The sequence below is a fragment of the Sciurus carolinensis genome, chromosome 4 (assembly GCF_902686445.1).
Source record: "Sciurus carolinensis chromosome 4, mSciCar1.2, whole genome shotgun sequence".
Lineage (NCBI taxonomy): Eukaryota > Metazoa > Chordata > Mammalia > Rodentia > Sciuridae > Sciurus > Sciurus carolinensis.
The window spans coordinates 158,233,974-158,248,309 of record NC_062216.1 but is presented as its reverse complement, the minus strand read 5'-3'; the positions used below and the strand labels follow the sequence as shown (position 1 = coordinate 158,248,309).

The window sequence follows — 14,336 nt, the reverse complement described above, 5'->3', positions numbered from 1 at the left end:
TGCATTTGCTCTAAAATATAAAATTGCTCCCCTATCCCGTTTATTTCCTTTATTTCCTTAATTCCTTTAATTCTGGTAAGGTGTATTAGCAGACGTGTGTGTAGAAAGTTAATCAGAGAACAGATTCTTATTTTCTATGGCAGCATAAGTATTTTCATGTCTGCTAACCCTGTCACTAACACACATTCTTTTAAGGGAAAAAAAAAATGCTTCTGTGCTCTAGTTTTAAAATGCAAAGGTATGATGTTATTTGTCACCATGCCCAAAAAAGTCCTTACTCGATAACTTTGCCAGAAGAGGGAGAGAGAGAGAAGGCAAATGTTCCCCCAGCTGTTTCCTGTCTACAGTGTCTGTGTTTTGTAGATAAATGTGAGGATTTTCTCTAAATCCCTCTTCTGTTTGCTAAATCTCACTGTCACTGCTAAATTCAGAGCAGATAGAGCCTGCGCAATGGAATAAAGTCCTCAAAATTGAAATGTGACATTGCTCTCAACATCTCCCATCTCTCTGGATTTCTTTTTGCCTTATTATTCCTGCTCACCAATTCATTTCCAGACTTTGTACTTCAGAAGCAATGGGAAAAATCAGCAGTCTTCCAACTCAATTATTTAAGTGCTGCTTTTGTGATTTCTTGAAGGTAAATATTTCTTACTCTTTGAAGTCATTGGGGAATTTTTATTTAAATTGTGTGCCGTTTTCTTCTGCCTAGAACTGTTATTCACTTTAGAATTTTCATTATTTTGGAACTGGGAGTTATTTATAAATTGCTGAATATGCAATTCTGTGGGATCTGAAAAAAATAGCTCCGGGAGATGGATGCATTTGCACGGATATCTGTATGAGTAGAAACTATTGCAAGGTACTTATGCTAAATCCTGCACTTCTGCAGGGCTTTGGTGGTGTCCTTTTGGAAGATTCCTTTAAATCCTGCCTATGGCTAAGGGCTATAGAGCATCTATAGGAACTTTGGGGATTTTTTTTTTCTTTTGCAGGTGCAGATGTTTTATTTTTAAGACCGTGTTCATGCGTGTGTGTGTGTGTGTGTGTGTGTGAGAGAGAGAGAGAGAGAGAGAGAGAGAGAGAGAGAGAGAGGTTTGTCAGGACTTTACAAGGCATGCCACAGACGGAGAGCTATATTTTAGATGATATTAAAGCTTTTAAATGTGATCTTTAAAGCTAAGGACCCGGAACTCTCTGCACTTATGCCCAGAGAGTCAAAGTTAGAGTGAAGTTTAATTTGCTCTTTGGAAAAAGAACTCCGTGACAATGCTTGCTTACCTTACACAGTCACATAATTTTAAACAAACGCACACTGGATATGGAAAGCAGAAACTTTCTAGCAGCTGCTAGTCTGACTTTTTTCTTTTGAAGAGGACTTCCCCGGGTGAAGTCTGGACCCCGGGGTTTCGTGTTGTAAAGCTCGGGTTTTATGCTCGGGGTTGTAAAGTCCCTTTAGGTGAATTTGGCTGCCGTAGTCAGTGCACCGGCTTCTCGTATCTGATCACTGGCCCTGCTTCAAGTTTCCATTCTCAGCAAAATTATATCCTCCAAGACTTGCGTTTTTCAATTTGCAAGCACTTTCAAGCCGCTGTCACTGGCTCCTCTGAGGCAATTGCCGGAGGGCTCAATTCATAAAAGGTCCAGCTCCTCAGTGCAGCGTTCATGTACTGCTTTGAAACGCTCCACCAGGAGGACTTTCCCTAGTCTAGTAAGTGGCTCCGGAGTTAAGGAGCTACCCTGGTCAGGCACCTGATTCTTTCTGCTCTCCCCGAGATTCCAGCGCACCCGGGGCCACCTTTCTTTACAAGAAATGAAGTCAGTGTACATATACACTGTGGTTTGGCAGCCGGGGTTTTTGATGTCCCTACGTAAAGGATGATCAAAGAGGCTGTGGAATGTGATCCCTGCGTTACTTACAAGTTTGGAAAATTGTCTCCAAATGAACTTTTCCTGCTGTGCATGTTGAACATTGCAGAAGGGGAGCTAGCCATTGTTAACCCTTTCCTGTGCTTGTAGCAGGAAGTGGCTGGAGAGAGCTTCATGGTCTTTCAAATGTAATTCAGGGAATAAAGACATCCTGCCCAGAGGCAGAACTCGGGAGCTGCTTGCACTCAAGAGTCTCAAGGTCTTTCCCAGTGACAGAGCCAAGGGAAGGGAGGAAGGAGCAGACTGGGACTCAGGTCACTATTGGGGCAGCTACAAGAGGCATGCAATGGAAATTGGTGGCTTGATGGGGGGAAGATTGACTGGGATCCCAGCTGTGCGATTTGTTCATTGTTTGAATGGACAAATGGCAGTTTACCCAGGCTAGTAGCATACCTGCCTGGGTGTCCAAATGTAACTAGATGCTTTCACAAACCCCACCCACCCAGCAGCACATGTTTTTAAGTCTTCAGTTTTCTATTCACATCAGCTTCATAATACCCACCCTGACCTGCTGTAAAAGACCTGGAACACACAAAAACCATCACACCTACAGTGAGTATTTTCTTATGACTATTGTCTCACATTTTACTGGGCATTTTCATGGTAGCCCAGACATCTGGAATCAATTGATCTTCCATTTATTTAAGATAGCAAGAAAGGTTTTTTTTAAAAATGTGGAGTTGTGAATGACTTTTGAGGAAGAATTTTTTGAAAATTTTTTCTTTTTTTTCTCTTCTGCTTCCGGTTATTCCCTTTCTGCTCTCTGTCATGGGCTCTCCTTCTATTCGTTTCTTTTACGGTTGGCAAAATAAAAGGCCAAGGGAATGATGAACATATGGGGCCACTTGTTTAAAACTTTCAACTCCTAAGCAAGTTCATTATTGTTTTCTGTTTTGGGAACATAATGTAATAAATTCTGATTCTCTGTGGGTGTGCTGGACTGCTTTGTGAACTAAAAGAAAATGCACTAAAGGTTCTACCTCATCCTAGAACTATAAGTACTGATCTTGATCTGAGAATACAACTCGGAGGGGAAAAAATGAAAAAAAAAAAAAAAACCAATGTGAAAATATTAAGTTTTATTTTTTTTTAGTGCAGTGCTGGGGAGTGAAACCAGTGTCATGTGGGTGCTGGGCATGAGCTCTACCACTGAGCTACACCCCAGCCCTAGAAAAATCTTGAGTTTTTAATTGCTAGAGATTTACATGTATTGCTGGATTTAGATGTGTTATACCAGAAATAACTATTAAAAGTACAGTCTTGACATCTAATGAAGTTCCAAATCCACTAAGGCTATAAGGTGAGTCATTTCTCCCTGGATTTTACCAAAACTGAAGAACTTGAAGGCATTTACAGTTGCAGGTGCTTGACCTTCAAGTATTGTCAGAAACTCAACAAAGAAGGGAGGGTGGAGAAAGATTTAGTGGGATAATTCTTTCTAGAACCAGCCCATTGCCAGAGCAGGGGATTACATTTCTTAAGATTAGTTATGGTTTGTTCTTTTGCAAAAGGCCATGCAGTTCAGTTAGGTTGGATTTGTTGAGGCTTCCATTGGAAATACTGAAGGGGAAACCCTCTAGTACTTCTTTTGTAACTAAGAAAAGTTAGAACTGAATGGTGATCTCCTCCTGGCCTTCCCAATGGCTCTGACTCTGTGGGGGTTTCCAGGCAGAGGTCCTATTGAGAAAATGGAATAAATGCAGAGTTTTTACCTCCTCCCCTATTTTATGTCCATTAATTATGATGATTTGAAAATAGGGGGTGCTTTTCATCTGTAGCTATTTTATAAGCATTTACTAAATATTTACCTTATGTTAACAAGAGTCAGGGGTTTGCCCTCCCCCTCCACTTGCTGGGCTGAAGGTCTGGCCACAAAACTGGAAATCTTAATTAGAATGATGGAGCAAACTTTGCCACTGGTGCAGCACCACCTGGACAAGAGTTCATGGAGGACAAGGAGCTGGCCAGAAAATAAATGACCTGAGTCTGTTTCTCCCAAACTGATTGGCCCTGCCCTTAATGTGAGGTCCAAAAATGCTTCTTTAAAAAAAAAAAAAAAATATATCACTTCCAGCATAACTCCATGACCCTTCAATAGGATCCCTTACCTAACATCCTATGGGTGGCTCTTCCAGTGCCGCTGACAGTAGAGACATCTGAGACAGGTGAAGCTCTTCCCTTTGGGACCCTTCCTGGAAGAAACCACAAGTATTTGTGAGAGAAATAACAATCTGGAAAGTGTAGCTTAATGGTCACCTTAGGCCATTTCTACTTTGTAGAATGAACAGAGTCTTGAGTCACAAGAATCCTGCTTTGGCCAGGGGTGCCATTCATTGACAAAGTCATGAAACCAGGGGTCGGTCCCTCCTTAGATTTTACTATAGAATGGATAAAGTGACACAAAAATCCCTCCAAGGGATGAAGTCAGAGTTCCTGTGACTAAATAAAAAGACTTTTTCTGATTTTAAACCCAGTGTCCTGTAAATGTGGAATGGACTCACTACACATGTTGACTTAATATTAGATTTGAGGGAGGGGCTTTAGAATGCAGACTTAGCATTTACTCAATGCTAAGACTCAGAAAACAGCACCCCAAAATACAGTCCTTGGCACACTGAGTATTGTAAACTAAGGGGAATTGAAAGATCTCAAAAGCAGTCTCTCTGACTTTCTTCCTCCCTTCTTTTACCTGTTCCCTATTCTCCCCCAAGGCAGACCATGGACACTGGAAACCCTCTTCCCCCAAACCAGCCCTAAAACCTGGCAATATGGTTCTCCCTCCCCTGCCTTTCTGTGAAAGAGCTGTCCATAAAGAAACTCTGTGACTTAGTTTGTCTGGCAATACATCACAGGACCCTTGTTCCAGAGAGGTCCTGTCCTATATTCAGGGCATAGGAATGCTATACAGCTGGGCAAAGCCTTGTGGGTGGGAGCCCACCTCAAGCTGTGAGGATTAAGTCCTACCTTTTGTCCAATCATCTTTCTACCCAGCTGTCTGTGCTTCATTGAACCAAAGTATAAAAGACAGTTTTCCCTGAATCTTTGGATCTTCATTATGAAACCTGTGTGTCACAAAAAATTTCCACAGAATAAATTTGCCATGCTGTTCTCTTGTAACCTTGGGTTATAGGATTGTCACCTATGACCCTTATGATGAATGAGGAAAGTTATCACACCTTTCTGCCCTGACTTGAGCGTGAGTCAATCTCACTCCTAAATCCTTATATTTTTCCTGTTTCTGTTTATTGTTTTTCTTCCACTTGTGATTACGATAACTGCTGATATTTCCCAGGTAAGAAATATCTGTATTCTCCTCTGCTTCTGTCTCTCTCCCTCTCTTTCAAAGAAACTATAACAATATGTAGAATTTTCACAAGTTCCTTTTTGGCCACAGTAAATTCTTCCTAATCAGTAGCCGAGGAATGATGTTCTGGTTCATTTCATATTCTGGTTAATAATTCATGGATGGCCGATTTTTAGAGAGTTTCAATTAATAAAATATATTTGGTCACAAATCTGTACTGAGCACAATTTAACCTTTGATAATGCAAAAGTTTTCCCAGATCTCAGCGTGGAGTGGAATCCCACTATAATAAGAGCATCCTTCATCTACAGAGTAAATGTTTGCAGATCTCTTATCTTACTTAATTGCAATAGAAACCCATGGAGAAGGACTTTAGGAGGCTCTGATAGCAAGGGGACTGAGTGCAGGTCATCTGTTGCCAGGACCTGCAAGGGTCCTTCATGTTTTTTGTTGCTCTTCCAGGCAAGGTGGGTCTGATTAAGGAGGGCAATGGAATGATGGGGGTCAATGGAATGATGGGGGTCAATGCACCCTACCCTGCTCCTACTCCCCTCGCAGGGACCAGGGAGGAAACCTGACCCGCCTTCTGTTTCTTCGGCAGGTAAAGATGCACATCATGTCCTCTTCACACCTCTTCTACCTGGCCCTCTGCTTGCTCACCTTCACCAGTTCCGCCACGGCTGGACCAGAGACGCTCTGTGGAGCCGAGCTGGTGGACGCGCTTCAGTTCGTGTGTGGAGACCGGGGCTTTTATTTCAGTAAGTAGTCCTCCCTCTCCTCGTGCCGCTAAAAGTCTGAAGTATATGGTTCTGTGAATTTACAACCGCAGGGAGCGTGTGAATAACTGAATGACTGCCCGTGGTTGGCAGCCATCCTGGGTCTCTGAGATCCCTCACCTTAAAGTAAGCAGAGTGTTTCAGCAGGGCTTTGGCAGTTTTTGCAGAGTTAGGGTGGAACTTTCTGCCTTAACAGTTTGTCTTTAACAACTTCCTGTGGAGCCTTCCTTCATCTATTAATGGTCTTCTGTCACTCTTCTATTCCTTCCAAAAAATAGGATAAAATGGCCCTGGGGTAGTTAAGATCTTGTTTTCAAGACCTCTGGGCGCACATGTAAACATATGAAGACCTGTCGGACTGTTTTAAGTGCTAGGTGACTTGAAGTGAAATAGTAAGGACTCTCCATTCTTGTAGGTTTAAGAAAAGAACTGTGGAGGCACATCCTAGATGTCTCATGCAATATGAAATCACTGTGAACAGGCAGAAGGTGACCTTTGCTCAAAGACAGGTTTGCAAATACACAGGAAGCTTCCTCTAAATGCAAACTGAAATGTCATACCAGTTTGCCCTCTGTGCCAATTGACCTTGATGTTGTCATCGCTATTCCTTGGCACAGCTCTTCTCTGGGACTTCCCAATGGTATCTCCATCTGGAAAAGGGTCTTTGATGAATGCAGAATCACTTATCTGTAGGTCTCAGACAATTAGAAAGTTGACAGTCATTAAAAAGTAGACAGGTGAGTCAAAGCCTGTGAATAATAAACACAAAAGTCAATGGTACCTAAGGGAACTGATAACTTAAAGGATCTACCTCACATGCATCTATCTCACTGTATCTTACAAGACAGGGAAAGACTTAAAGCCAGATGCTCACTCTGCATAATTATTTGGAATTTTAGAGTTCCAGGAAACAGAGCATGAGTCATGCTCAAAGGTTGATATCACTCAAGTGTAGACAGATTACCTCAGTTACCCACTAAGCTCTGAATAGCTCCTGTGATGACTCACATGTTGAAGGCTTTCTCATCTCCTTCCCAAATGTCGGCCTTTCTCTAGACAGGTGTTTCTGTGTGTGTGTGTGTGTGTGTGTGTGTGTGTATGTGTGTGTGTAAAACTGGGGGGTAGGGGTGTTTGCATTCCAATCTGGAACTGTGTAGAGGAGAAAGGAAGAAGGAGGCTGGTAGGGAGACTTGTGATCTGTACTTTGGCAAAAAATGACAGAGAATCAGGAGTGCTTTCTACTGTCTGGGCAAATTCCCACTCTGTGCTCTCGGCCAGTATTTTAATTAAGTGAATTTATTCATTTTTCTGGCAATAAAGCAATTTTATGCTGCAGGGCCAAGTGAATAAGTTCATTGGGAGGTGTTTTTCTAACAGGAGACTTGTTATAACTTTAGAACATCCTGTGGAAGGTAAACATGGGACAACACTGTGACCCAACAATGGGTTGAAATTATTCTATAATTTGCTGCTACCGATCTGCATTTGTTAAGAAAATAATGATTCTTATTTATGCCCAAGGGATTTTTTTTTCCCTTGATAATCCATTCTTGCAATTTCCTTTCATCCAGTTCACTAGGTAATTGCTAAGTCTGCGAGTTATATGCCAGGTTCTGATACTCACTGTGACATGCTCTGGAATGTCCGTGTGTGGTGCATGGAAAGTGGACCCCTCTGTGCCTATGAATGTTTGCATTAGACGATGAAAATGCAAAGAAGAGTTTAGTCCTAAGTAACTGTGTGACTCTTACATATGTTCACACAGACACCTTAGAGTATTGGGCAACTATGATAAAAACCAACTTCAAGATTGAAAGCATTCTTTCATTCTGAGAGTGACCAAATTTTAATGAATGTTTTTTAATTGTGCTTTAATAACTTAAAAAGGGAGAGAGTTATATATTTCTACTCTATGTGTTTAAAGTATGACTTTGCCTAGAAAGTGGTTTGTAAACTGTGTTATTGTCAGTAATGTCATTGAGAGCATATATTTCATATCCCCTGCATTACAGAATTCCTGACTTAGGTTCATCATCTGTGTGACACAGTTCCTCATGCACAAAAGTATTCTTGTTAGCTTCTGGGTGAAATAGACAATCCTCTTTGCCTAAGAGATGTGTGTCATATTCTGCACTAGGAATGAATCAAATGCCTGGAAATGAATGAGAAATTGACCTTGTATTTAAGGGACTCACAGTTTAGTGGAGAAATTTTAAAAATGTACACATACATGTCATCAGGAGTCATAAGAGAAAAAGAACCTTGGAAGAAGAGACTTTGTCTGTGATGCTTTTCCTGAGTATTTTGTCTCATTTTTGCCATCAATTTACCAGGTCCTACCCTCTCTGTGGGCTCCTTGATGCAAAAGGCCATTTTTATTTACCCTTGAATCCCAGTGTCTAGTTCAATGCCTCAGTGATGTGATAGTTGCTTACCTCTGATTCTTAAAAGGACAGGACTGAATCCAGTTGAGTCTAATGAAATTATTTCTGTGGAATCTTGGTCCTAAGAGCGATCAGAACTTAGGGTTGTCAAGTACTTTGGATCATACTGCTCACCTCAATTGTTTAACCAGTTATTTGATAAACTGCTTTTCTTTTTTTCCAATTGAGTATAATATCTATACCCTAACAAGGACTTACAGGTCACGTTTTGGTCAACCCCAGGCTACATCTATGGTCTGTTTTGTGTCTGAGCCAATTATTCTTACAGGCATTAACTGTTGTCAACAAATTTTATTGAGTTTCCTTTTCATTCCCTGAGATTTACTGTGTGTGGAGAAGTCAGCTCTAAGCATTTACAGTCTTTGAAATACTTTTTAGAGGGAAGCATTCTTCCCTACTTCTATCCCCTGTGAGTTAACACTTATTATTTATTGTTCTTTACCCTGACTTTCAAAGTTTCATTGTGACTATACCTTTTCTTTTAGGCTTCCTCAACTCTGTTTTAGAAGTATGGATTTTTCTTAATGGCAAAAGAGAGTTTAGGATCTTAGTGTGAAATTTAAAAGAAAATTGCCTCCACCTCTATCTTATTCATTAATACAGACTCTTTAACCAGGAGAGTTTTTAAAATACTATAAGAACCTGTTCTGAATAAAAACGTTTTAATGCTCATTTTGTATAAAATGACCCAATATTTTGAATGAACTCATTTTCCCCTCCAAGTCCAAGTTCCCCAAAAGCACATCTCAAGCAACCTTCTAGATTAACCTGTTTTGTGAACATTTACCCCAAGCCTAAGTGGAACAGTCCACCTATAATTAATGTAGCTTCCCCAGACATTTTATGTAATGGAAGAGCCAATGAAGAGCTAATTACTGATTCTTCCGGATTATATCCTAGTAAGAGGACCTATCAATCAGTCTTTTGCTCTCAGGGTCCTGTGAGAAAAATGGCAGCATAATGGGAGTGAAGCACACTGAGTCAAAGCTGGCTATTGGGACTGGGGTTGTGGCTTAGTGGCAGGGCACTTGACTAGCATTTGTGAGGCACCGGGGTTGAATCTCAGCACCACATATAAATAAAAGAATAAAAATAAAGGTCTATTGACATCTAAAAAATATTTTAAAAATAAAAAAGCTGGCTATTACCTTTGCAGACTCATGAAACCCTCACCAAGGATGGCTTATTATACCCTCATTTTACATGGAACACAGCAAAACTGAAACCAAGTGGGAGAAGTTAAGCTTGCCACAGAGATCATTTTTGACAGCCATAGTGATGAGCCATTTTAGCATGCTGTTTAGGAGCTTGTAGAATTTTTCTTCTTGAAGATTTTTTTTAAAAGGAAGGACAACCAACCATCTTGGATGGTTTCAATTAAGAGCAAGCAAAAGAAAGAGAGTTTCTGGGTCCTTTTTAGTTTTAAGAGTCTATAAACAGTCCCTTAAATAAACTGTATATGCTTTACCTCAGGCAGTCTGGGAAAAAGGAGAAGTAAATCAATTAGAAAAGAAAGTTGGATACCCTTTCAGCTATTCCAGATTTATGGCTTTTGTAAAACATACTTCCAATGCATAGTTATTAAGAACAGGTCTGAATAAACGAATGACATTCTTCATGTGTTAAAATGCACTGTTTTTAAAGAGTTTGAGTGAAACTTTGCAATTAAGTTTCATTGTTATTGATTGCATAAACCTTCCTAGATTTAGGTTATTATTATTAACTCAAGCTTCTTTCCTTTGATATATAGTGCTCAGAAAACTTCTCCTAGACCTGCCATTCATTAGCTGTATAACTTTGGCAGGCATTTAAACTTCCTGGGCTGAAATGTCCTTGTCTATAAAACAAGGGGATTTTGTTGAAGTAAATGACTTCTTCTAACTTTAACAGATTCGTATTCTAGGTTGTAATTAGCAAGGATTTGGTACCATTCAGAGAAGGACAACCTTGGATTTAAGTAGTGACCAAAGAGCATTATCTTCTTTACATAGTTTCTATTTGTCCTCAAAGATAGGAGATTCTATCCACTTAGAAAAAAGGAGACAGCTTCTTTGTTTTAAGTTGGGCCTCAACCCCACAGAGATGGAACAGAAATTCAGTACGGCCAAGTACTATCAGGTCATTTACCCCAAAGGGTATGTACCTCATGAAAACACACTGTCATTTTTCTTCGCTAGGAAGCATGACCTGAAGGGTCTCCTCTTTGCATTTTCTCATTTTCTTGACTGTGTGGACAAATTAATAGGTTCATTTTTAGTTGTGCGCTTTTAAATTAGAGGAGACAAGGATCTATAGACTTCTGAACTTCCACCAAAAGCCTTTCCCCAGCCTACTGATACTGTCTTTCCAATGAAAGAAGAGAGTGTACAGTTTGGAGCATTCAAAGGTACACTCACCTGCCTTAAGCACTGTTTTAAACCAGACCAGGCCTGAGCTGTGCTTTCTGCATTCCTTTGCTTGACAACCCTGAGCCCACCAGGCATGCATTTGTGTGACTACTGGTCAAAGTTAGGGGTACAATCACTAGCCATGGAAAGGCTCTTCTCTTTGAAATTATTTGGTTCATGTGGAGTTTGACCTTATGATCCTGGACTCATTAGTACCATAATGTTAATAGACCACAGATATTATTAAAGAAAAGCACTGGGTTTTTATATTGACCCCAAATGCTTGCTACTACTCTTTAAATATACTCAGGAAAATGAGTCCTTATAACTAGGAAAAGGATGGTTTCTGTGCAAAATTAGAAAATAATTTTTCATCTTGATGACATGTTAATGCTCTTTAAGTCCATCTTCTGCCTGATGGAAAATTATAAACAGGAGAGGGAAGGGTTCAAGACCAAGAGCATGGCCTCTATGCCAGTTGTCTGGGGTTTGAACCCCAGTTCTGCAACTTACTTGGCAGGTGACCTTAAGCAAGTTAACTTAATCTCCTCGTTTCTCAATGTCTTTATTTCTAAAATGGGACTACCTTTACAGAGCTGGTATTAGGATTAAATGAATTAATGGATGAGAATATGTGAATTTAGAATGCCAACTAACATATAGTAACACACATGTTAGCTCTTACACTTACTTATTCTCTTCTGGGATCCACTGCAGAACCTATTGCAAAGGTTGAGATATTTAAAGAGCCCAATTAATTATGCATTCATTTTCTCTCCTTGGGGGAAGCTGATTAAAACTATTGGTAACAATTACATAAGTAGGATCAGTACTAGTAACAAGAAGAATGTCATGTTTGTCTAGTACATTTAATGTTTGAAAAATCCAATCACTTGTTCTTTATCCCAGTCATGATGGACACAAAGATGATTGCTGTACTGGGCAAAGAAGAAATGTGAGACACACAGATTTTGTGACTTACCCCACTGGATAGGTCCAGAACTATAACCAGGTTTTCTTGTCTCCAAGATATGTATTCATTTTGTTGTTTAGAAGCCCAGAGTCTTGTAGCAGAAGGAGATGCTTCCAAAATCCCAGTCCTCTTCTAAGAGATAAGAAGCAAAAATCCTGGGGTGACTCAATTGGTTTTGAACACTTCCTTGAAGGCAATATCCATATAATGACCCTATATTTTACCTTCTGCAAAAATAAATAAATAAATAAATAAATAAATAAATAAATAAATAAATAGATAAATAAATAGAGGGAATACTAATAAGAATTTCTCAGGTTGCAAAAGAAAAGTCTTCTCTGATCAGAGTCTCCTGCTGCACAAGAGACTTCACAGGTCCCCCGCTCAGGCAGGACACTGCCGCTCTTCTGTCAGCACCAGGAGATGCACTGTGACCTGGGGAGTCTCTCCTCCAGCCAGCTCAAGTTTTCTTTTTCCTCTGCCAGCAAACCTCAAGTGTTTCATTTCTAGCAGCTATTAGTTTTGTTGGTTTTTCTTAAAGAACTTTGACAAGGGCTTTTAGTTGGACCAAGTATCTCTCTTGGGGTACTATGAAAGTGGTAGTGGCTCTGAGCCACCATGATCCAGGGGGCTAGGCAGGAAGAGACTTCCCAGTCTGACCATGAAAGGAACCAGGAGGTTTGGAGGCAATACCTCCACCTGTATGGTATCACTCGACCAGTTGTTTTTGAAACCATTGGTATTGGAATGTCTCATATCTTCAGGAACTTATAGGGTAGGCATTTGGGATCCAAAAGAGGGTTTTGGCATTGTGCAAATTCAGGGGGCTTCTAAATGCCTTGTCTAGACATGCCAGAATCCCTCAGGGACTCCACAAAAGACGACCTCCAGCATCTTCCTTGATTTCACAGCCCACCACAAAGAATCAGACACACTGAAAACAGTCACAAGGTCTCTCCCAAGGAGATTTCTCATTGTTCTCAATAACAGGCTGCAAAGGTTTTGCTCTTTTATGCGGCCAGACGTTTTTGACAATGGTGGTGGCAAAAAAATCATTCTTGCAGTAAACTGCTACCCTGGCAAAGGTCCACCTACACCTCTCCATGAAACATCAACAAGCTCTTCCATCCCAAAGAATTACTTTTGGTTGCCTGGAAAGTTCAAACCCCTTATTAGCTGTTAGACTAAGGAGATGACAACACAGCATTTTGTTTGTCTTTATCTATATGTGAGATCATGTTTAAAACATAGCAAAGAGCTGTTATTTGACGTGCAATTCCCTGACTGCAGTAAGCTGTGTGCCTATTTAATGCATTGTTTAGTCTCACATTGGCTAAAGCCACTTAAAGAAGCACTTGGCAAGCTCTAGGTTTTCATTCTTGGCATAGCTGCCCCTCTTACTTTTTCACTGAACCTTAAATACCAAGAAAAACCCTTCACTTACTTTACATTTGGCATGTTGCTTTATGTAATTTGCCAGAACCTTTGCACGTGGAACCTCTGAATTTGTCCTAAGGTAATTAATGGCTTTGCAATATTTGATCAGCAGAAACACAGATACAAAGAGAAATTGTGCAACCAGCAGAGACCACACAGTCTTTTAAATTAAAAGCTTTTGCTTTAAATGCTCAGGCATTCTGCAGGGATGAGAGTCTCCATTCCCATAAAAAAAAAAGTCACACTGACACTCCTAAAAAGACACCTAAGAACCTCATTATCAATTAAGCATACATCTTCCTATGTCTTTCTTAAAACTACCTGATTGTTGAAAGGAAACAAAATTGAAGATTGCCACAAGCTGGGGCACTCGAAAAATAATTTTGTTGAAACCCAGAGAGAAATGACCTGTCCAAGGTCACACAGCTAATTAGTGCCAGAAGTAGGAGATATTGTTCTCTGATCCCAGTGCAGTAGTCCTCCTTCAGCGGTAATTAACCACGTCTATGTCAAAGTGATCTGGTAAATTAACATGACCAGGAGAGCCTCCAATCAAGTTCATGGAAATGAACACAGATTTTAGTGGATCTTTCATTCCGATTAACTTAATTAACACTTTTGTTCCTTTGCTGCAAAAATTTGCACAAAGTGATTCCCTGCTTACCTTCTAAATGACAGACTTTCAAATGTACTTTGGACATTTCAGGTCCACTTAAGGTCATAATTTAGGCTCTTATTGTATATTATATTATTCTGACTCTCTGGTCACTCTCTCCAATGTCAACTTCGGTAGAACTGCTTTGGAATGACTTAGCAAAGCTGTGTTCCTGGAAAATCTGAAACAGTCTGATGAGTTGTTGGATCAGCCTTTTTTCTGGAGATTTCTCTGATCATCTCAGGCCAAAAGAAATTTACACCTGATTTTTTTTTTTCTTTTTTTGCAAAATCCCAAGCAAATACTCTATAAATTCTGATTTTCTTCTTTCATTTGTGGCCTTTCTAAGGCATTTAAAGGTCTGTTTGAGGGGCCTTTTGAAACTGACAATCTGTCAGTCTATGACAGAATTGTCAGGCAATTCTGTGAGCATT

General features: G+C 40.1%; 1 protein-coding gene across 2 annotated transcripts in view; it reads left to right on the top strand.

Moving 5' to 3' along the window:
- Nucleotides 1-313: 313 nt before the first annotated feature.
- The window catches only part of Igf1 (insulin like growth factor 1), a 71,842-nt gene continuing 57,819 nt past the window's right edge, over nt 314-14,336 (top strand). Inside the window, exons 1-2 of one of the 2 annotated variants that reach the window (XM_047550090.1) lie at nt 314-637; nt 5,832-5,988. In XM_047550090.1, the coding sequence (XP_047406046.1) occupies nt 575-637; nt 5,832-5,988 (220 nt within the window). In that variant the 5' untranslated portion in view covers nt 314-574. Of the gene's footprint in view, nt 638-2,029; nt 2,479-5,831; nt 5,989-14,336 lie in introns of those variants that run through there. The other variant, XM_047550091.1, reaches the window with a different exon arrangement.